Below are 24,313 nucleotides of genomic sequence, written 5' to 3'. Positions count from 1 at the left end.
TTGGAGTGACAAAAGTTAACTAAGAGTTATTGAGTTTGGGTTTAATGTTCTGTTTTACAACTATAATTTCACTTATTATAACATTTTGTGTTTATTATCGTTGTATCTCTTTTAGTTTTTCATTGCTAAAATGGTTTTTCTAAAATGCCACATGTCTAACTTACAATGACATACATATAATGATTATAAGTTATATAAGTTATGGTATAATGTCTTTGATTTGGATCAATTATCAACGACCCTCTTATTCTTATCTTTTACTACCTTAGTATATAATGTTTTAGGTTTGGATGATTTATCGACAACTCTCTTATTCTTATCGCGAATTTCCTTAGTATATAATATATTTTTTCCAAATAAAAAATATGATTCCACATCTAATTTAAAAGACAATGAATTGAGTTAAAAGCAATACATGTGTATATATAAAGGACGCCCATGCGGATGCGGTAGAATACTAGTTTAAGTATATAACAATTGTCTTTTTAAAAGAAAAAAAATCTGATAAAAGAATTTCTAACCGGTCCATTGAGATGCACATTGGGCAAAGAAAAGGATGTTGCTCAAAGCCGATCCGCATAATGAGACGAATCGGGTCGAATCCAGATCCCGGTTTGCAAGTGGCGAGTCCCTTCTCGTTGTTAATTAAATTAAATTAAAGAAATAAATAGAATAATAATTGTGACAAATTGCATCACTTTTCAAGTTTCCTTATATTCTTCTTCTTCTTCTTCAATACCTGGTTCGTTAATTTGAGGCCAAGTGTTCCTGCTTCTTTCGGTAACAGTCTCTCTCATCGCAATCTTTCGAAAACCCTACTCTCTCTCTCTCTCTCTTCTGAAGCTGCTCGGAAGAAGGATCGAGCAGTTTCGCATTCGATTCCAGCATGAATTTCAGTGAGCTCAATTCGGCGCTGTGATCCGCACAACCATGTGGTTTTCCTTCTGGAGATCCAGAGATCGTTTCACCTTGGATCATCTCAGGTTTGCGTTCCGAATTGCGTAAATGCCACCTAAATTGAACACAAATTGAATTAAAGACAAAATCTGCATTTCTCTTTCGGCCGATCGATGATTCAATTATGCGTCTCTGTTTCTGTTCCCGAGACCTGTAGTGTGTCAATTTTGTTTGTAGTTGTCTCTGTTTGTGGTTGAATGCTTGAATTGAAGTGAAGGGTTTCGCTTTTGAACTTTCTGCTGTTCCTTACTTACCGGACTATTTTGTCTGTTGATTTGGATTATAATAGTTGCAACGTATAATTCGATTTAGTGCATAACACCAGAGATCGAGCGAGCGAGAGGGACTGAGAAGAGTAAAAAATGTTCCATTGGTTTTGGTAACTAGATATGTAATTGGACTGGTTTTGTTTTCAGAGGAGTGATAGTAACACACTCTGTTGTAGGTTAAAATTGATTGGAAACTACAAATCATGAGTGGGTTTATTAAATAAGGAGTGAGTCCTACACAGTTTTGTGATTCACAATGAATTTTAGCTAATAATAAAGAGTGTGTTTAAAAGTGAGTTCTTATTTTCAATGATGAAAATGCACGGAGCTGTATGTTCCATAGGGTATCATTTAGAGCATTAGTTTCTTTGCTGCAACAAATCCCTGGCCGTGTCTCCAACTTGCCAGATGACAAACATGTTCCCCCTGGTAAAATATATGTATTACAAAGACAAAGATTAGGCTTCACTCTTAGAGGCATTTGTTATTTAGGTTGTCAGCATTTTATCAGGGAACTGGGAGAGGGGATAGAGGATACGAATCTTGTTGCTAATGCTAACCCGGTTGTGATTTCTTTAATGTTGAATTGAAGTTCATTTTGTAGATATATATGCTCAATGATAATATAAAAAATGATTGGGTAAACTTTACTGATTATTTATTTTGTTTATTTATTAAGTGTTGTCCTGCTGCCTTATGGTGCTTAGGTACTTAACTGATCAATTGGCGAAAGTTCAAATAGTTAATGAGGTTAATAAGGTAATAATAATTTCATCCTAATCTCAGAACATTCTTTGACTCATTTTTCATGGTTTTCCTAGTTCTCTAAATTGTGTAATGTGTGGAAGGATTTTGTTATTGAGGCACTGAGATCTATTGCGGAGTTGATAACATATGGCGACCAACATGACCCAAGCTTTTTTGAGTGAGATTCCCTTATGCTTGTGTTACTTAGTAGAGTTTGTTTAGTGCTGGGAATTTATATATCATGGCTTGTGGCAGATTCTTCATGGAAAAACAAGTTGTGGCAGAGTTTGTACGTGTTCTTAAACTTAGCAGAACTGTTAGTATTCCACTTCAGTTGCTACAGACAGTGAGCATTATGATCCAGAACCTAAGAAGTGAACACGCTATATGTATGTTGATTGTCGAATAAAGTTTCCTACTATGCAGTTACATTAGTTTCTCGGCTAGATTTAACAATGTTGATGGGCAAAATAATCATCTTTTTTTGTACCTTTTTGCAGATTATATGTTTAGTAATGAACATATGAACTACCTAATTACATATTCATTCGACTTTCGCAACGAAGAGCTATTGTCATACTACATATCCTTTTTAAGGTTCGATTTAATGCATCCTATTGTTGAATGACAGTTTATGATTCATGAAATCTGTTTTCTGGGGTTGTATAAATTTGTTGACCCTCCTTTGTATAATTTTGCTAACTAGTTCTTTGGTTAAATGTCTTCTGGTCATTGAAGAGCAATAAGTGGAAAATTGAACAAGAATACAATTTCTCTGCTTGTGAAGACTCGCAATGTAAGTTTTCTGCTCTCTGGGTCTACTTAGTCTGATAATTATTCAGAATATTAGCTTAAGGTAGACCTGTAAGATGGTCTTAATAACAATAATATTTAAGGCTTTAAAATGGAAAAAGAAATGAGAGTGATTTTTTATTTCTTCTAGCTGTTGGCTATAAAAAGTGGACAATGCATGTTTTAAGGCAGATTCTTTATGTTGAAAGTTTTTGGTATCAGAAAAAAGAAATGAATGGAAGGATACAAAATTAACTGTTTAAATACAGTGAATAGGTTTGAACCAGAAGCCTGTTGGACAATTGGTATTCCTGTAAGCTGTAACAGTCCATCTTGTGAGATTATTAATTTTATGGATATATGCATAGTTGGCCTTCTGTTTTTACTCAGTCTTTGAAGCATAGTTGATTTTTTTTTGGTTAAATTACTCGGTCCCTAAACTATTTAGTAATTTTCAAGTAGGTCCCTAAACTGATTTTTTTAATTGGATCCTGAACTAAAAAAGTAGGTCCCTGGGGTTAGTTTATAGTGGCCTGAAACCGTTAGAAAATGACAATTTATGGCGGTTTTAAAAACCCTAGGAACTCAATTAAAAAAAGTACATGATCAAGGACCTAATTAGAAAAAAATTAAAGTTAGACACTTACTTGTAAATTTCCAAATAATTCAACTGAGTAGTTTGACCTTCTTTTTCCAATAATGTTTTGGCTGGGAAGGAGATATCAGAAAATTCTGCCTTTGTTTTCTACATCTCTAAATGTTTTTTGTATATTCTATGCATTTAGGATGAAGTAGTTTCATTTCCACTGTATGTTGAGGCAATACGCTTTGCCTTTCATGAGGAGAACATGATTCGCACTGCTGTACGTACTGTGACCCTTAATGTTTATCATGGTAAGATTTACTATTTTACATGGCCTCCATTTTTTTTTCTTCCTGAACTCAGTTATGTTATGATGCAAAAATATTTAATTTTCTGACAATTGGCTGTACACTTTTCAGTTGGGGATGAATGTGTTAATAGATATATAACTAGTGCACCTCACACCGAATACTTCTCGAACCTGGTTTCATTTTTTAGGAATCAATGTATGGATTTAAATAGACTGGTCTCTGAGACACTGAAGTAAGACATCATATCTTCTTTTCTCTTTGGCATATTAACTTAAGATTTTCTTCTTTCCTGATAGAGAAGTTATTGTTACTGAGACAGAAATCCAGGCCCAGATTCAACCTCTGCAATTGTTGCTGCTGTAGATGAAATTGAGGATAACCTGTATTACTTCAGCGATGTTATCTCTGCTGGAATTCCTGATGTTGGGAGGCTAATAACAGACAGCATTTTGATGCTTCTGATTTTTCCAATGCTTCTTCCTTCCCTGAGAATAGTGGACACTAATGTATGGAACTTCTCTTTATGTCTTTCTATGTTGACTTTGATCAACATTTGCATCTGTTCAAGGATCTCTAAAAGATTTTTTCTTGGATGGATTTTTATTTAATATTTATTATACAGCGTGTTCTTGTTAATGTTTAGTAGCACATTAATACAGGACATGCAAAGTGGTGTTGTCACTTCTCTCTACTTACTTTGTTGCATCTTAAGGATAGTCAAGATCAAAGATTTGGCAAATACCATAGTCGCCGCTCTTTTTTATCCCTTAGAGACCTTTACAAGATTTTCTAGGGGTAAAGTCAATGGCTATATATCTGATCGTGGTCTTACATCCGTAAGCCAAGAACCAGATGATGATAATATTGCCAAGTGCAATGCAGAATGCTTGACAGTGAATGTCCCACAGTCTTCTAGTTCTTCAGGTTTAGACACAGAAAGTATTATGTCAGAAGATAATTGTAGCAGTTCAAATTTGGCTTTAAGGTAAAGGTCACTCTTTTCACCTGAATTTAAACTTGATTTTTGTTGATATATTATTGGATTGAAAACAGTTATCTTGTGTTTTCTTCTTGTCTTTGGATCTGGAAGCATTTGTAAACTTGTCAGGCCAGCCCAAACTATTATTCCTATAGTTTTTACTGAGTAATTGAAGTGACAACATGCAATTTCTATTCTATCAAATGAAAAAGTAATATTCTAGTTCTTGGACTCTGCTAACATAATTCTGATGATTTTTTTGTCATCATTTCTACTCTAACTGATGTAGGGAGGTTTTGCTTGCATATGTTACTAAAGGGGATGATGTACAAGTTTTGGGTTCTTTGAGTGTTCTTGCCACTCTACTGCAAACTAAAGGTTGTGCCAGTGAATATCTGTTTGCTTTACCATTGCCCTCATTTCTGTTTTCTTAATATATCTTGTTCTGTAGAACTTGATGAATCAATGCTAGATAGGCTTGGAATTCTTCCACAACGCAAACAGCACAAGAAACAGTTATTGGTATGTTGCATCTTCAATTTTGCCCATTTTAAATTTATAAGCGTTTGACTGTTGGCTTTTGCCTCCATTTGTCAATATGGTGCATCAGGTAGGATTTCTACTATTGATATCCAGAGCCCAAATTTTTGTAATAGATTCTCCCACAAGGTTATATTGTTGCTGCTGTAGATGATGTCCTGTATTCTGTATTTTAAGATTTTCTGGCCATATTAAATGTGGCATTTTATGCCAAATATGCAGAAAAGCTGAGTATTAGAGCTCAGGAAGTGATATTATTATTATTTCTTTTCCTTAGGACTTTATCCTGACTAGCATTTTTACGATTACTGTTGAATTTACCTTCAAGTGCCATTATTAAAAGATCTGTAAATACAGCAACCAATAATGTAGCCTTTTCCCACTGGATTTTTGGTATCCCTGCCTCTAGAGATTAGGCTACCCTTTGTATGATCTATTTCCCTAATTGCGGCTTCTACAATTATCCTCCACACATGCATGAATCACCCAAAGGCAAAGTTCTACCTTTTTTTTATTCTACAAAAGGTACTACCCCAACTTCCTCACTAATAAATTATTCCTAATCTTGTCTAGTATATCGACTCATCTATGCAACATTCTTTTCTATGGTACATTGACTTTATTCTGTTGACTTTTGACCGCCCAACATTCTGTCATACAACATCCTAGGTCCTATAACGGTGTGGTAAAATTTTTCCTTAGTTTATAGTGGTATCTTTCTGTCATAACACTAAAGTCACTCCATTTCTTCCTCCTTGCTTGAATTCAATGTTTTACATCTCCATCTATTTCTTGTTTTGTATGATCCTCAAAGTTAAGATTGGTGTGCCTCCTGCTAAACTTACATTTTACTTCTATTTAAATGAGAGCCATATGCTTCCAAAGCTTGCCTCTTCATCACTAACTTCTCATTTATTTCCTTTCTCGACTATTTTCAACTAGGACTACATTGTCTGCAAAAATAAGATGTCGAGACTTTCTATTAATAGCCTTAATAGCACGTATTAACATCCCTACTATTCTTGGATGTGATATTCTATAAATGAAGTAGAAGGTGCTGGAGAAAGCTTCATTCAAGGCTTAGAGTGCAATGGAAGAATAAGAAAGTTGTTTTGTAGTTAGAAAAAAGAAAAGGGAAACAATTGTTGATGGCAGCAATTGCAAACTTGAAATACTAGTAGAAATCTACTATTGACTGGTGTTTAGAATTTATCTGAATTAAGTTTTGACAAGAAACTTTTGTTTTGAGGAAATAAAGTTAGGATGTGTGAAAACCTGATCTACATAATGTCTTGAATAATTATCATAGGAAGGTATTCTGACCTCTTTGGTTGCTGGAAGAAACAATGATATGGTGGAGGATTTGACAGGTTTACCTAGGAAGGTTATTGCTAGATGGTTTATTGATTTTTTTTCCGTTCATTTTGAAATTGGGCTCATTTCAGTAGTAGGGGAAAATAGCTCATAGTTTTAATCTAGTGAAATAGTGCTTCTTTCTACTTTTGATGAATTTGGTTTATTGTTGTATGTTATTTGATTGGCATTGTATATTTCTATAGCAAGCTTTGGTTGGTGAGGCGTCAGGTGAAGAGCAACTTTTTTCTTCTGAAAATAGCTTGATGAGGGATGGCAGTGGATGTGAGCCTGGTGTCTATCTTGAAAAGATCAAGGTTTGCAGTTCCCTGTTTTTAAGTGTTAGTAGCAGTCCTTTATTTGGCCTTTATTATAATTTTCATTTTTCCTTCTTGAAGCAAGCTTGGTTCTATACTTTTCTATTTTGCTTGTTAATTTCACTACCTGACTCTGATTTAGATTTAATATCTGATTCTTTCCAGTTTCCACTCTTGCTTTGTTCTAGCCTAATTCAGGATATTTACATGTCTGGTCTTCTGGGTCAGGAATGCCCACAAGACCCAGATAATTAACATAATCTATCTTAATACTGGTTGAATACTGGAATTTTTCTAAACTAATTGTTGTTCCTGGTTAGTTAATAATTTGAGCAATTGGTAAAATTTCTCCCTTCTCTGTCATGCATGTGGTGGAGAGGAGTTGTCATAGCATGTGTTGCTTAACAGGTTCTCTGAGCCTGTATTTTCCCTTAATTGTATTGGCACTTTTTTGTTATTAATTTTGTCTCATGGGACCATAATTAATTTAGTTATCACCGAGTGAGAATTGGGGATCGCCGATCAAGACCTTGATAATAGCTGTATGTATACCAAAGGAGCATTGCTTCCTTCAGTTCCTTGTCCCTTAAGGATCCCATCCCAACGGTCCATCTTTCAAGTATAATAATTAAAAATGGTTTGGAATATTTCTGTGTGCCATATTTTGAAAACTGGACCGGATGGTTGAAGTGGGTTAACCTTGAACCGGTTCTCCAGCTGATCTGACCTGGCTTATGCAACTGGATTGTCATGAACCAGTCAGAAACTGGCCAAACCTCATAAATTGGTTCACGAATTTAAAAAATGGAAGCACCTACTATTTGAACCAATGATCCTTTAGAGGTTGCCAATTGCCCTGTTCCATCACTAAAGCAAATGTGTTTTTTTAGGTCAATTTCTTTTGAAGGTATTTATATTTCATAATGTAATATGTTTAGATAGATTCCTAGTTTTCAAAATTAATATATTTTCATGTAAAGTCCTTGTGGTGTATGTATTCAATCATAATTTAGATATTAATAATATAATGTAAATATTTACCTCTAAAATTTAAAAATTAACAAAATTTTGTGAGATGAAAATGTTTATTTCTATAAAATTCAATTTAATTTAAACTTTTTGTCACAATATGACTTAATGAATAAATTTTTACTTAAAATGATTGAGCAAAATAAAAATCTGAAGAGGAAAGGAAAAAAAGTTGGTTCAAATAATTACAGAAACAAATATTTTTAATCGTCTGGATGTAATAATATCATCATCTAAAAAAATTAAACGGTACTACTCAGTGGTGCTCATAGGACGGGTTTATCTTAGTTTCTATCTGTTCGAAATTTTGATGGGATTATTTATTTGGAATTGAACTCAAACCCAATTAGGACTTGATAATATATGAGACAAGATTGGGTCAACCCAATATATTCTCATAATATATTAATTTTAACGTTATGTTTAACTAAACCATAGAATTAAAGAAGTATGAAACTCAATTAAGATATCTTCAATATATATTTCAAAATTAATAATATCAATATAAATATAATATCATGTTATATAAAGCTATACGTTAAGTTTAGAAGTTTTTTATTAATACATAATTGTTAAAGTCTAAATTTTAAAAATATGTAGGACACCTGGTCAGGTTGGGGTTGGATGAACCGAAACATAATTGACTTTTGGTCAAGTTGGGATGACCCGAAATATCTCATCAAATTGGCGGGATATTATGTTCATGGGTATGGGCGGAACAAGCATCTGATATGATACAATACTTAAATACTGACATATTTTTAAGATACTGGGAGAACAATATATATTAGTTATTAAATAAAATATGTATATTCATATATGTAAAAGAAATATCTGCATGTGATTGTCCTATCCTAGACTAAGTTTCAAGTTCTCCATCTCCCGAGTCCATATATTATAATTGAGGTTGGCAAGTAATTTGAGGGTGGTGGATATCCAAAAATAAAAGGATACACCAAAAACACAAATGCCGGTGTATTATATGAGTATCGGTTTTGGTGTGGATGCACCATCATATCTGTATCATAGGCTCAATATAAATACTTACTAAATGGCTATTCGAAATTTTGAATCTGTTTTGATAATTTCTAATAGATTATATCTAAATTGTATTAATGTTTGATTTGATTCACTTAATTTTGTGATGTATTTGTGGAGCAAGTTATATGTTCAGTTGTGTTTTTCTTACTAATATTTAGAAGCTCCTTTGCTTGATATTGGCTTCCTTAGTTTTTGTTTACCATGTTTTACAGGAGCAGTACGGGTTATCTTTTCTGTCTTCTGATTTTCTTATGAGCCCTCGTGTGCCTAGATTTCAGGTACATGTTTGTATCTCGTTGAGTCTTGTTTATGTAATAGTTTCATCTATACTATGTAAAAGTCCTTGACTCCTTATTGGTTGGCACATCTTTTCATTTAAGATAATGGAACTGTAGCACTAGCATAGTTGGCTAATTGGCTCCTTATAATAGGTCATATTTTTGTATACTCCACTCAATGATGTCATTTTTTAAAAATTGAAATTGAAAAAAAAATATATATATATAAGAGAGAAAGGAGGTAAAGTACAATTGGGGAAAGATAATCTAAAACATAAGAAATTGAATACAACGAGGAGCATGAGAGAAACTCAAGAATTCAGCAAAGAAAGGCTGCCCAGTCTCTCTGCATATCAGAAATAGCAACTTGAAACAGCCATCGGCCAAAGACCCAAGAGATTGTTAAACTTAGAAATTAGGATGAAAACTGTGTACTCTCCTCTGGAGAATTCTTCTTTAAATATTATGATACAATCTGATTTCTAGCCTTGAAGTTTGCTAAAAAACTATATATGGTAACCTATAGCTGGACTAAGTAATTAAGGATATAATTACACAATTACAGCTATACAATCATATAAGATATGCTGGTTTAAAGGGCCAATAAATCTGCACAAATAATGACAAATAATCTGCCTATCAGTCTTATTGACATCCCCCCTCAAATTGATGTTGGTGAATCTACAAGCATCAATTTGCTGACTAGGAAATTATGCCATTGACGTGTCAAAGATTTGGTGAGGACGTCGGCTAGTTGAACAGATGTTGAGACATGAGGCAGAGTGATAATGCTGCGGTCACAGGCTTCCCTGATTGAATGACAATCGATCTCTATGTGCTATATTCTTTCATGGTATACAGGATTTGCTGCAATTTGTAAGACACTTGTATTATTAGCATACAATGGAGTTGGTGTTGCTTGTGAATAACCAAGTTCTGAAAGAAGGCCTCGTAATCAAATAATCTTAGAGCATGCGACAGAGATGGACCGATATTCTGCTTCAGTGGAGGATTTAGAGACAGATTCCTATTTCTTGCATTTCCAGGAGATAGGGACATCTCCTAAAAACATACACCAATTAGTAGTAGACTTCCTTGTGTCAGGACATCCAGCCCAGTCAACATCACTGTAGGCTTGAAGTTGTATTGGTGCACCTGCAGGAAAGAAGAGACCACGGCTAGGAGTGGCAAACAAATATTTAATGATTCGTTGTATTGCTGTAAGATGCAAGTGTTTAGGATTTTGCATGAATTTGCTGATTGTGTAGACAGCAAAAGAGATATCAGGTCTTGTGATGGTTAGGTAGATGAGACTTCCAACCAACTTTCTATATAAAGTTGGGTCTTGTAGGAGTTCACCTTCATCCCGTCTTAACTTGACATTAACTTCCATGGGAGTGTCAACCGTAGTTGCAGTGGTGAGACCAACTAGCTGAGTTAGATCTTGAGTATATTTGTGTTGAGTGACAAAGATGCTTTTTATTGGAATTGTACTTCTAATCCCAAGAAATAAGTGAGTTGTCCAAGATCTTTCATGTGGAAAGTTGTATGCAGCAATTGTTTGATTGTAGTGATAGCCTCTTGATCTGAGCCAATGACAATAATGTCATCTACATAAACAAGGAGGATTACAATTCCTTTTGAGGTCCTTTGTAGAAAGAGAGATGGATCATAACTACTTTGGATGAAGGAAAAGCCAAGTAGTGTTGTGCTAAACTTTTCAAACCACATTCTTGGTGCCTATTTTAATCCATACAAAGAACGTTTTAGCTTGCAAACAGTATTAGGTAATGGTGAGGACATACCAGTAGGAAGTTTGATGTAAACTTCTTCCTTGAGGTCACCATGAAGGAAGGCATTTTTGACATATAGCTGGTGAATTTGCCAAGATTCATATGCAACAATGGAAATAATAGTCCTCACAGTAGTCATCTTAGCCACCGGTGCAAAGGTCTCTTCATAGTCTAGGCCAAAGTGTTGTTTATTTCCAAGAACAACCAATCTAGCCTTGTATCGATCTATTGATCCATCTGAATGCAACTTTATAGTGAATACAAATTTATTGCCAAGAGGTTTAATCGATGGAGGACATGGAACAATGTCCCATGTTTGATTTTCATCTAGTGCAAAAAGTTCAGTTTCTATAGCATCCTGCCAACATTTATGCTCCATTGCCTGTTTATATGAAGAAGGAATAGGAACAAATGCTAAAGTTGCTGTCAAAGATAAAGGTTCAGAAAAATCATACTTTTATGGTGGTTTACAAACGCGATTACTGTGACGTAAAGGGACGGGCACTAGTTGAAGCGTTGAATCAGCAGCCAGAGAATGATCGGGAGGGGGCCTTGGAGGCTGAATTAGTGGAACAATCGGACATCTTTGGTAAACCATGAAAGGAGGATGAGCTTGTTCTTCTACAAAACTGTTAGGAAACAATGACAAAACAGATTTCGATGTAGAAGAGTGAGTGTCTTGGTTAGTAGTAAAAATATATGTATCTTCTTGAAAAATGACATTTCTAGAAACCCAAATCCTATGTAAATGAGGATCATAGCATATAAAACCTTTTTGATGGGTTGAGTAACCATGAAAAGCACATTTAACAGATTGAGCTGTGAGTTTGGTGCGTTCTGGTGGCTGAAGATGAACATAACTGGCATAACCAAAGGTGCGGAGAGTGGAATAATTAGGTGGCTTACCAAATAACCTTAAGAAAGGGGAATCATCGGTTAAGACTTGAGAAGGCAGCCGATTAATAAGGTGGACAGCAGTTGAAAGAGCTTCACACCAAAAACGGGAGGGCATAAAGGAATCCAACATAAAGGTACGGACAACATCAAGAAGATGACGGTTTTTTCTTTCAACTACCCCGTTTTGTTGGGGTGTGGAAGGACAAGACCTTTGTGATAATATACCATTTTCCTACAAGAACTCTTGAAACAAATGAGATGTATATCCCCCCCCCCCCCCACCCCCATTGTCAGAATGCAGGGTTTTAATTTTTGATGAAAACTGAGTTTGAACATAAGCATGAAAGAATTTGAATGCAGAGAATGCTTCAGCTTTAGAACGCAAAAAGCAGCCCATGTAAAATGACTATAGTCGTCAACAAAAGTGATAAAATACCTCTAATGTGCATGAGATATTACAAGTGCAATTCTCCATAAATCACTGTGAATTATGTCAAAAGGCTGATTTACATTTGATTAATGAACTGGAAATGGTAGAATTTTACTTTTACCAAGTTTACAAGAATTGCAATCAAATTGAACAGCACTAAAAGATGGGGAATCTTTATTGCCAAGAACTTTGGATTTCATCAGTTCATGAAGTACATTGGAATTTGGGTGACCAAGACGCTTATGCCATAATTGGAAATTATCAGTTGCAGAATTACAAGAAATAAAAGGCAGAAAAAAACATGGTGACAAAGATGAATAAAGAGGAAAAAGACGTCCAACTTTAGGTCCCTTCACAATCATCTTCCCTGAGTGTTGATCCTGTACAAGACAACCAGATTTTGAGAATTCAACTCTACAATCATTATCAACTAATTGACCAACTGAAATAAGGTTACTAGTGAGATCAGGAGAAACATAAACATTGGTAAGATATGAGGAAATATCACCAATTGCTGTGATAGGTAAATTGTTTCCACCTGCAGTGTGTATTTGCAAATTACCAGAGTAATTTGTGACATTGGTAAGTGCAGCAACATTGATGGTCATATGATTGGATGCGCTAGAGTCAAAATACCAAGGAGAGCTGGGTAAAGAAGCTTTACCTGAAAGACCCAAAGCAGGCGGATTCTGATCCCCATAAACAGGAGTAGTAGAAGAGCCATTAGTTGCAGTGAAGGCTGTTGCATTTCTCCGTGGTGGTCTGATTTGACATTCTTTTATGATATGACCTTTTTTGCAGTAATTACAGAACTTTTTAGGACAATGGGAAGCAAAATGTCCATGGCCTTTGCAGTAGAAACATTGGACAATACTCATGTCTCGTCCTCAAGGTTTGCCTTGTATTGCATATGCCACAAGTAGGGATGCAGATTTATGTTGTTCCATGTTTGTCTAAGTGAGGAGACGTTGTTCTTCATGAAGTAGTTCATTTAGGCATTCATCCAATGAGGGGACAATAGCTCTATTCATTAGGTTGGTTCGAATGCCCTCAAAATCAAATTTCAATTTCATAAGAAATTGATCTCGTTTTGTGGTGTCATGAACGTTTTGGACTACAATTTGTCCTTCAGTTGACAAATCTTTATAGACAATGTCAGTATATTTAACCTAAAGATTCATGAAATGAGAATTAAAATCAGAAATTGAGAGACTATCCTGTTGAAAAATGGCAATTTCATGTTCAAGCTGAAACATGCGAGCAGTTATTTTTGTTATAAATTTTCTTCAAGTAGTCCCACATCTTTGTTGCAGTGGTGAATGGTTTGAGATTGAGGATGATATTAGGCTCAACAAAGCCTATGATCCAAGTTATGACCTGTGCATCTTTGACCTCCCATTTGGCATGTGCCTCCATATGCGTAGTTTTGTCAGGAGCAGAATCAGTTCCGTCAACATGACCCCATTGCTCCTTGCCTTTGACAAAGATCTGGAATTGGAATGCCCAGGTGGAGTAGTTCTTTCCATTAAGACAAACAAAGAGGATATCATATTTTTCAGTAGACATGATGTTGAGAAAAAAATCACAGGAGGAGAAAAAACAAGAAACTCGAGAAATCAAGAACAGATATATAAGGTGAAGTTACCCAACAGATATATAATTTGCACCTCAAGAATTGAGACAGGCAATGTGAGACTTCCTAACACCTCCTTACACAGATGCCTGCCAATACAGGCAAGCCTACTAGAATAGACAAGAACTAAGATGGGCTATAGACTTTTATACCATTTTAGATTTCAACTTAAAATCAATTGGCACTAAGTGAAGTTGTCCAACAGATATATAAGCTACACCCCAAAAATTGAGACAGGAGATGTGAGACTTCCTAATAGAGATGGCATAAACTGATAAACAGAATCCTACCTTGGAGGCTGTAGCAAGTTCAAGGGAAATAAGACTCAAGATGTGTTTGTTGATATTATGTATGTATAACATAATATTGATAACTTCATAAAAATAAAAATTAAATTTCACTTATAAATGACATAACTCATAACATATAGTATTCACAATTAAATATGAAATGAAATCAAATATGTCGTAATATTCATTGGCAATTACAACTGGAAACTAAATAATTATAATTGATAAAATTACCAATCATCACACATTAGTAAGAATTGTATTAATCATCATATTATTGGTTTTTTTATAATAAAAAAGTATTTTTTTTCTTTTTCCAGTGAACTGGTTATGCCGGTTTTTAGGGTTAAATGAACTGATCTAATGCCCGGTCCTAGTTCTACCATCCAGTCTGGTCTAGTTTTGACAACATAGATGAATGCTATACATAAACATATAATGATTAGTTGTTCCTAGTATTGTTAACAATACTTTTATCTCTGTTTTTTCTTGACCTCTGAATTTCAGAGTTGGTCTCCATATTTACCTTTTCTGCAATACCAAGTTCTATCACATTATGTTTAGTAATTTAATTATGTATAATGTGGGTGTGTGCGCATGCATTTTTCAGGTGCTCGATGCATTAGTGAGTCTCTTTTGCCGTTCTAATATATCTGCTGAGACACTGTGGGATGGTGGTTGGCTTTTACGGCAGTTGCTTCCTTACAGCGAGGCAGAATTCAACATTCATCATCTGGAATTGCTGCAGGTAAGAACATATAGTCTTTATCAGCAACACCCACAGAATTAATACATGCACCTATATTGTATATTGTTTATATATATAGGATGTCCACCTCTTTGCTTAGTATATCGAAGTGATTTTTGAGTGGGGCACAAGGAATATCTTGGTTCATTGTCTGTTTTATGTTCTTCCAGATGTATAACTTGCGAAGACTCAATTATTCTTATGTAGACGTAAAAATTCTCTTCATAGTAAACTGTTATGACAGGATAGACACAAATAAGAGAAGAGAATCCTTTATCGCAAGGAACAGTGGGTTTCTAGAGAAGGTGAAACTAGAGAAGGTGAAACGAATTACATAGGTGTTAGTGTGTTATTCAGGACTGAGAACCTGATCTCTCCTAACAGCCAATTACAACTCCCAAAACTGACTTACCCTCCTAAATTCTTCCTATTCATAGCCCCACCGTAACAGCTGTTAACTTTCGAACATTCTAATGAAGCCTCGCCCAATTGCAGGCTCCCTTGAATAGGAGCTCTAATACTTCCATGCATGATTTAGTATAGTATTTTCCATTTGTCCATGAAATTCTAGTTTTCAATAAGAAGCCTGTGGGCACATCTATGGAAGACATGGTAACCTATACCATTCTTTTGATTTGTAAAACAACTGAGGGCTTTGATTGTATGATTGTATCCAGATAATTTGGTTCTTTATTGTTGTAGACCTTTTTATTGAAGTTGCTGAATATTTCCTCAAAAAATGGTTATTGCTTATTATCATGAAGTTAAAAATTTCTTTCCGCTTTTTCCTAATATCATTTTCATAAATCTTTGAAGGAATTTAAGAGTAGTTTGAGAGAAGATACTGATACAAATTACACAAAAAGCTTTCATGCTTTTCAAATCGTCATCTATGATAATTTTTTTGTTAATCCTAGTTTTGGGATAGAATTGTGAATAATATTCTTGAGAATTAGTCTTTAACAATGGTGTTGTATGATCTATGTAGCTGAACTCACCTAGTGGCATAAAACTTTCTTTGTTAGTTTTGGGATGGAATGGGGGTTATTTCTAAATTCCAAAAGGTTAAAGTTTTTTAAGTTGTGAATAATAGTTCTTTGATTTGCAAACCTAGTCAATGAGTGACTCTGTTGATGGTTTGTGTGATGATTGCTTGCATCGAAGCATATGTGCCAATGACATGAAATAATTAATAGTCAATTAATATGTTCAATGTATGGGTATAGACATGAATTTACCATATTTTCATTTGGTTATTATCAATGCATTTAATATATGAATCTCATATCTGCTATTTGCATCTCCTAATAGCTGTTGGATCTATTTTCCCCGCAAATACAGGTTTCATACAAGAACTCTGCTACTGCTCTTGTAAAGGAGGTTAGAGGTTTCTGGCCCGATCTTCTTATTACCGTTCTTTGCAATGAGTGGAGAAAATGCAAAAGAGGTGATTTTATAACATATCTTGTGCTTAATGGATTTCTATGTTCTAGTGTTTTACTTTTGTGCTATAACCAAATATTTTTCTACCTGTAGCAATGGAGTCATCATACCCTCCTAAAGAACCAAAGTGCATACTTTTTCCTTCTCAGATGTTATCTTCAGAAGGTAAGCTTGTACTATCAACCATGGAGCTGTTCCAATATTCATTTTTTCCTTTGGCTGGTGGTTATGGAGAGAATAGTAAGAGTGCCCTTAATTGATGTTTCTGTTTGTACAGAAGATATACCTGAGGGCTCATCATTTGCTGCTGGAGAAAAAATGCATGAAGTAGTGAAGGTCTGCACTTATTTTTGCCTGTTATTTTCTTAAAAGTGCACTATAGGATACATGCTAACACTGTTGGACTTTTCTCGATTCTTGTTTTTCATGAATTGTGCGCCCCACTCTCTGTTAGGTATTTGTAGTTCTGCACCAGCTTCAAATATTCACTCTAGGTAGATATTTGCCTGAGAAACCTCTTATTTATCCTCCTGGTGATCTCCCAGCAAATTCTCGTGCCCAAACTTCTGGACTTGATGTGTCAGGCCCAAAACCAGGAACTGAAGTCAGCCTTGGTAAATGTTCATAACTGGAGTTTTCTGTATTCTCTCTTGACTGTTTTTACATATATTGAAATTATTACTTAGACATGATAGTTCAAATGGCAAAAGGAAGATAGAAGAGAAGAACCTGGGGTTTTTGGTGTGTATTGGGAGGGGCAAGGACACAGGATCATAGTTGCATAACATAGTCTGAGAGCATCACTAATAGTAATAAAACATGACATGATAACCAAGTACTCCTAATTTGAGATGGAAATTTATAATTTGTGTGCTATCATTAGAACACCTAGTACTGATGGATACCCATTTTGAATAGTACCAAAACAAACAGATATCTTATATTTCCAAAATCCTATTATTCATATCCCATGCAGCTAGACCCCATTCTGTATTCCCTCTCCCTTTTCCTTTAGATAGGGGAAGGGGGAATAATTTGGTTTGTGTATTTTGTTTTTCATAACACTGTGCCTAGAATGACTCATGAGCTTTGCTGTGAGTTTTAGAAATGGTATGATGAAGAGCAGATTTTTATGTATACTGGAGGGGTTTATGGCTTTATAAAGCCAAGATTCTAAAATGCATTGTAAACATGGTATGTCAGTTTCATCAATTAATAGTGACATGAAACCCATACACCTTGTTTGGAAATAAACCTAACTGCAGAGAGAGGGAAAACTGTGCCCAGTTGAAATGTGAAGGAATGTTGGCAATTTTCTAAAAAGTAATTTATTATGCAAATTATAGTTTTATATTTCTCTCTTGATGGTACTCTTTTATATGAAACCCTCAATTGGGTCAGCCAAAATTACATGTATCACTATCACCTCACCACATTAGTTGATGGGATTTGAAAATCCAATAACCCACATATTTGGAAGGTATACTCCAGTGGGGGGTGTAGTAGGATGTAGAATACTGCAATGTGGCAGTTATGTAGGATAGTCATGTGTTTAATTGTGCAGGACAGTTATGTAGTAGTTATGTGTCTACGTATGAAGGACATTATCAGTTATATAGCAGCTATGTATTCCTAGTACATGATGTAAGTAAGGGTTCGGAGGCATTTATTATGTGTGTATTTGGTAGTTTGGACAGAGTTCATTCTCTCTGTAAGAATTTCTCAACTCTGGGACCATTCATGCTGTACTTTCTGTAAAATTTTGTATTTAATCATAATCATAATAAACACTAATTAAACATCAATTTCAGTTGGTAATGGGCCATTTTGTTAAAACTTATTTGTTGAAAAAAACGCTTATTTTAATAAAATAAGCAACCTTCTGTTTTCTTAAATGTGTTTGTCTAAACTGCTTATGCTTAAAAAAATATTTTTCTGCTTATTTTAAGAAGCAAATCTTATCTGCTTATTAGAAAAACACTTTTATTAAAAAGCGCTTATTTTAAAATTGTTTTTAAGTTTAAACAAACTAGCCTAATATATCATTCGTCCTTAGTAAACAAATTAGTCCCGCAGATTCTTTTTGGTACTACTTTAGTCCTTCATAAGGACAACCAGTGCATTTTAGATCTTTTGAAAGGTTAATTTGATGAAAAAAAATTTAGTAGACTTACAATTGTGTTTTAGATCTTTGAGGGATATGATAACCAATTTTTTTATATAATATGATAATGTATGTAACTTTGGAGGACTAAACTGAGGGTGTTTCTTTGTTTTTTTTAATTGTCTGTGAATATGTTTCTTAATTTAAGGTTGTAATTCCTTGTTAGAAGAGAGTTACATAATAGTATTTTAGGTTGACTATCAACTAGTTTTTGGTAAAGTTGCTCTTATTTTCCCTGTGCAGTTAGTGCTGTGCCTTGTAGAATTGCTTTCGAAAGGGGCAAAGAGCGCCATTTTTGCTTTCTAGCAATCTCTGCAGGAACTTCTGGGTGGCTTGTGCTAGCAGAAGAGTTGCCACTGAAGAAGCCCTATGGAGTTGTTCGGGTTGCTGCACCTTTGGCTGGGTGCAATGTATGTATATTTGTCTGCCACATTTGCATTTTTATCTTGAATCAAGTAGTTTGGTTAGCCGACACCTACGGTACAAATTTATCTTGTTGGTTTAGAGTTTAACAAGTGGCATTGTTGCTTTTATTTTTTTTCCTATGAATCTCAACCTATGCTCTGCATGCATGAATATATGCTAAGATTCATGCATGACTTCTCTTTTTCACTTCTTATGCTGATTAAAAAAAGAAAGAATGAAAGAGTGAATGTAATTTGAAAAATTGAATTTTACAATTATTTTTACTTTGATTACTCAGTATATAATTTTACAATAATTTTCTGTCTTCATTTTTTAGCCCAGAATTGATGATAAACACCCAAGATGGTTACATATGCGGATCCGACCGTCTTCTTTACCTGTTCTAGATCCTGCGAAGTTCAATGCCCACGCCCACGCCCACGCCCACGCCCACGCCCACGGGAAATTAAAGACAAAAGCTTTTGTCGATGGTAGATGGACATTGGCGTTCAGGGATGAGGAGTCTTGCAAGTCTGCTTTATCCATGATTCTTGAAGAGATTAATTTTCTGAGTGACGAGGTTCACAGAAGACTAAAGCCTTTGCTCAACCTTGAAACGGCATTGGATTTATCAGGCCCAGAGGAGGAGGATTCCTCTTCACATTCAACAACACCTCCCAATTCTGTGTAAGGTCTTTGACTTTATTTGCAATAACATGCGGTTTTCTACTCGAGGGGTGGGAAATTATTAAGTCGGTCACCCTTTTTTGTATATCCTCCAAAAATACATACATACCAAATTTGTAGATTAGCTACTGTGGTTTAGTGTCATTCTTTTTGTATATTAGTTTTTCCTTTTGCTGCCTTTCATTCTTTAGGAGCTCTAACCTAGGCCCCATATTTTTGTTTGTATTACTTTATTGCTAAGCTCTGTAACAAATGTAAATTTGAGGGAACTCCGTAAAGAAAGTTTTATTCCTTCTTGCCCAAACAAGTGTCTTTATTTTAACGAGTTATTGCTAATTTTATGGATTATGGAATAATGATAGGTTTGGCTAGCCAACGATTCATTTCATATCATATGAGGAATCGTTGATGACTTTGAATTGAATTGTCAATTTGTCATATACATGGATAAAATCTCTCTCTCACACACATGCACCGAGAAGAGTATTCGCAGATTGAATTAGATCAGTTTTAAAGAGATAAATTATTCGATCTAGTTATTTTGGTTGATAGTTTATCATCCAATTGGTTTTGTTTAAAATTTCAATCTGATTTTAATTTAAAGAGATTTGGATTTTGTTTAAAATTTCAATCTGATTTTAATTTAAAGAGATTTGGATTGAATTGATTTTTGGTTTTAATCTTAATTTTTTTTACAAAACATTAAATAAAAGGTAAGATATATAATAAAAATTTAAAATATCAAATAATTTATTTGTGTCATTATATAACTAATGATAGAATATTTACGTATCTTAACTCAAGTATTTAGTAAAAAAAATATCTTTGATTAAATATGTTTTTCATAAATATGTATGAGTTATATGATAATTTTAAAAATATATAAGAAAAAAAATAGAATTAGGAGTGTTATTATATATTTATGAATAAAAATATACTTATACACAAGTTCCTTTTGGACTTGATTGGTTTTTAAAATTAAATCCAAAATCTAATCCAATCCATTAAAAAAATGTTTTTTTAATCTGTTTGGTTTTTGACTTATTTGGTTTTTGATTTTCTGGATTGATTTTTTTTTACATCGGATTTGATAGGTTTATGAGTATCTTGGACACTAATCATATTTTGCATTTTGTTGCAATGCTGAAATTTGGGAAATCACTTAACACGATCAAACTAGATTCTGTTGAAAAGCTTTTTGTGGTTTATTTGTAACTTGAAGCCTCCTCCCCAAGGTTTGAGCATGCGAGATTATTGAAAAGTTGTGTATCTTATGGATAGAAAAGTAGAAATATTGTTAGAGCATTAATCTTTTTCTTTAAAAAAAAATCTCGGAAAAGGTTTGATTAAGAATAAGTATAAAAAAGACTAAATGACTTATTTAGTCTTTTCTCTTGTTTGTTTGGTCTTTATCTTTAAAAAATTTAATTTGATCATTTATTTTATTTTTTTTAGTTTAGTTTAGTCTTTTATCTTTTAAAAAAATTATTTGGTCTTTTATCTTATTTTTTTATTTAATTTAATTCTTTATCTTATTTTTTTTATTCAATATTAGAGATAAAAATTAGTTTAGTTGGTGACAAGTTAGTTAAATATTAGTTTAGTTGGTTACAAGTTAGTTATTAATTTAATTAGTTACAAATTAGTTTAGTTAGTTACATATTAGTTACAAGATTATCTATATAAGACTCAATGTATTCATGTAAAAATTGATTTGCCCATTTTGAACATTATCCAAAGTAATACTCAATTTCTCTCTTCTCTTCTTTCTATCTCTCTACCTTCAACTTTATCATGATATCACATCAAAGGAAAATATATTCTTTTTTTTCTTTCTCTTTCTCTCTCTCACACACACTCACCACTCATCATTTTCTTGCTTACGAAAGATCAAAGGTGTTAGTTGTTGACTCTTACAATCACCAATGATAGTCATAATCGGTTGCTCCTCTTCTCCTTTCCGTCACTTCCAACTCAACACAAATTCTAAGTTGAGGTTATCGCAGTTTGTCAACAAGCAAAATATTGCTCACCTGACCATTTCTGATCAAGACAGATAAATCATATGGGCATATACTTGGAGTACCAAAGTTAAGAGCAACCAGAACAGTTTTTGTGAAGATAAAGGATATTAGTGGGAAGCGGAAGAGGAACCAAAACAGTTTCCATTTGCATGGCTAGAGTAAGTCTCTTCATGTCTAGCACTATCCAGTTTTTGCCTAGAAGGTGTTTGATTAAATGCTTCTGAAGATTTTGACTTATTGTTTGGTTTGTTTTGATGATTTTAGCTTCTGCCATGTGTGGTGGTTAAGCGATGTTCATTTGTTAGCTTCTGTCATGAGTGGTTAAACTTTGGTTATTGTTGGTTCACAAAGTGTTTGTGAAAAATTCTCATAGAAGACATATTTTGTGATTCTTCTATTTTGTTGATGTAAACTTCTGTTCGTGGTGATTAAGCATTGTTTAAGCTTTTTCCATGGATGGTTAAACATTGAATTGTTATTTTGCTTTTGCTCTTGATGGTTAAGCCTCATTACTTCTGCCAAGTGGTAAACTTTGATGTATAGTTTCTGCTTGGTGGTTAAGCTTTGATAGTTTCATGGATTAATAATGATTAATAATGATTTGATGGTTAAACTTTGATGTTTGCTTTGGACTCTTGGAAGAAGATTGAGAAAGCTAAAGTTGGTTGAAGATTTTTAAAAGTTTCTGTTTTGGTCGATGTATTTTCGACATGTTTAGCTATATTCTAAGTTTTCAAACTTTATTTTCATTTCTTTTGATGATGATGTATTGTCTTCTTCAAGCTGCAAGTGTTTTCAACACCTTCGAGCTTGCGGGGTATTGGAGATGAAAATTAGTTTAGTTGGTTACAAGTTAGTTAAATATTATTTTAGTTAGTTACAAGTTAGTTATTAGTTTAGTTGGTTACAATTTAGTTTAGTTAGTTACAAATTAGTTACAAGTTTATCTAACTCAATATATTCATGTAAAAATTGATTTGTTCATTTTGTGCATTATCCAAAGTAATATTAAGTTTCTCTCTTCTTTTCTTCCTATCTCTCTGCCTTCAACTTTATCATTCAATTTGATTTTTTTATTTTATTTTTTTGGTTTAATTTAGTCATTCAATCTATTTAAAGATTAACTTCGTTAATCATTTAAAAATATTTTTTTTATTCAGTTTTCTTCCATTTCCCTCCATTCCATTTTTAACAAAAAAGTTCATTCTTAAACGATTGACAATGTCAATCTTAAATAGATTGAATGATTAAACTTAACAAGAAAATAAGATAAATGATTAAAATAAACTTTTTAAAAGATAAAAGATTAAATTGAATTAAAAAAATAAAATAAAGAATCAAATTAAATTTTTTAAAAGAATAATCAAATTGAACAAAAACTAAACTAAAATAAATAACGAAATATCTCATTTGTCATATAAAAAATCCTTTGACAATGCTCTCCAAAGAACACTGCCGCCACACACTCGTATTTACCAGATAAAATTACAGAGATAAGCTGGATTAAGAACACTAAATTGAACTTATTTACTCCACTCATGTTACTCGACACTGTTTTGTGCACATTATTACGCCGACAGCGTGTGTTTGTATCATCAAATGTGGAACTTATTTTAGTCCACTCGTAGTAGGTATTCTTTTTCTTTAAATAGCAAGACCCACTTTTGTATGATTGGTTTTCTCTCGGCTTAAAAAATATTTTTGAACGAGAAATGAAAAAGTTATCAAATGAAAAAAATGTAACTGTAAGGAAATATGTACTACATGAAGGGGATATACCTTAGGAAAAACTTTAGTGGTAGCTCCTCCTAGTCCCCACATATTGTCGCTTGGCGACGTATAATTAGGAACGAAGATGCTGCTGCTAGTGAGGAGTGTCACTATGACTGATGGGGTAATTTTAGAATTACACATTTTTTTATACCAAAGTTATTTCAATTTAACTAGTAGTATGGGATTGTTCCAATTTAATTAGTAATTTTGACTTCAAATTCTAGGTACACTTTGTGTTAAATATTGAGAGAAAGAGTTTTTCTTTAACGGTTATTTTAAAAAGTTCAAACAGATAGATTTGTCTCCTATAAAACATACTTATGGTATTTTAAAAAAAATCTTTACAAAAAAGTAGTTCTATTTAAATTGAGAGTATCTATAATATGTCATGTTATTTTTTCAGTCAGAAACGGAGGTATGGCTCCCCTTGGATTTTTACAATTAATTTTTTATATGAAAAGCATTTTAAAATTAAAAGAACTAATTATTTTTTGTGAATAACTAACTTTATTTAGTAGGTCTAGTTTCAAATAGAATTATTATTTAAGTATTTTTTTAACATAATGATATATTTTTTTAGATAAATATTTTACTTTATTTTCATAGTCTTAAATGCATAGAGATAGTTGTTTTTTTTTCTTCATAGGCAGAATAATTGAGCGTCATTTTTTTCCTTTTTAATATGAGAAAGGATACTTGTAGGTTGTATAAAAAATTGTATTTGCATAAATGATTTTTCAGGATATGTATTAATTAATATAATTAAAATTTGATAATATTTAATTACAAATATTGTGCATAAAAATTTATGTATATATTTGTTAGGCAAA

At 33.5% G+C, this 24,313-nt stretch overlaps 1 protein-coding gene across 3 annotated transcripts; it reads left to right on the top strand.

Moving 5' to 3' along the window:
• The first annotated feature begins 681 nt into the window (after positions 1-681).
• Positions 682-19,990, top strand: LOC100789779 (protein TRANSPARENT TESTA 9). Of its 3 annotated transcripts, none has more exons than XM_006597743.4 (21): positions 682-983; positions 1,934-1,985; positions 2,075-2,151; positions 2,229-2,362; positions 2,474-2,570; positions 2,712-2,769; positions 3,551-3,659; positions 3,768-3,891; positions 3,979-4,165; positions 4,319-4,644; positions 4,928-5,016; positions 5,090-5,160; positions 6,738-6,872; positions 9,131-9,196; positions 14,850-14,987; positions 16,329-16,434; positions 16,524-16,595; positions 16,708-16,766; positions 16,885-17,044; positions 18,838-19,004; positions 19,337-19,990. In XM_006597743.4, the coding sequence occupies exons 1-21, from the start codon at positions 931-933 to the stop codon at positions 19,688-19,690; spliced, it is 2,634 nt and encodes an 877-aa protein (XP_006597806.1). In that variant the 5' UTR covers positions 682-930; the 3' UTR covers positions 19,691-19,990. The 3 variants fall into 3 exon arrangements, with proteins under 3 accessions (XP_006597806.1, XP_040866085.1, XP_040866084.1); XM_041010151.1 differs by having other exon boundaries at positions 683-983; positions 6,738-6,848; positions 16,711-16,766; XM_041010150.1 differs by having other exon boundaries at positions 683-983; positions 6,738-6,848.
• The last annotated feature ends 4,323 nt before the right edge of the window (positions 19,991-24,313 follow it).

Source organism: Glycine max, chromosome 15 (genome assembly GCF_000004515.6).
Source record: "Glycine max cultivar Williams 82 chromosome 15, Glycine_max_v4.0, whole genome shotgun sequence".
Lineage (NCBI taxonomy): Eukaryota > Viridiplantae > Streptophyta > Magnoliopsida > Fabales > Fabaceae > Glycine > Glycine max.
The sequence above is the reverse complement of the archived record's forward strand: the minus strand, read 5'-3'. Positions and strand labels throughout refer to the sequence as shown.

Bases quoted from the DNA above. Each gene is read 5' to 3' on its own strand.
- LOC100789779 (XM_006597743.4), top strand. From the start codon at position 931: ATGTGGTTTTCCTTCTGGAGATCCAGAGATCGTTTCACCTTGGATCAT. The intron at 16,596-16,707 runs GTAAGCTTGTAC...CTGTTTGTACAG, and splicing joins TCAGATGTTATCTTCAGAAG to AAGATATACCTGAGGGCTCA. The intron at 19,005-19,336 runs GTATGTATATTT...TTCATTTTTTAG, and splicing joins CACCTTTGGCTGGGTGCAAT to CCCAGAATTGATGATAAACA.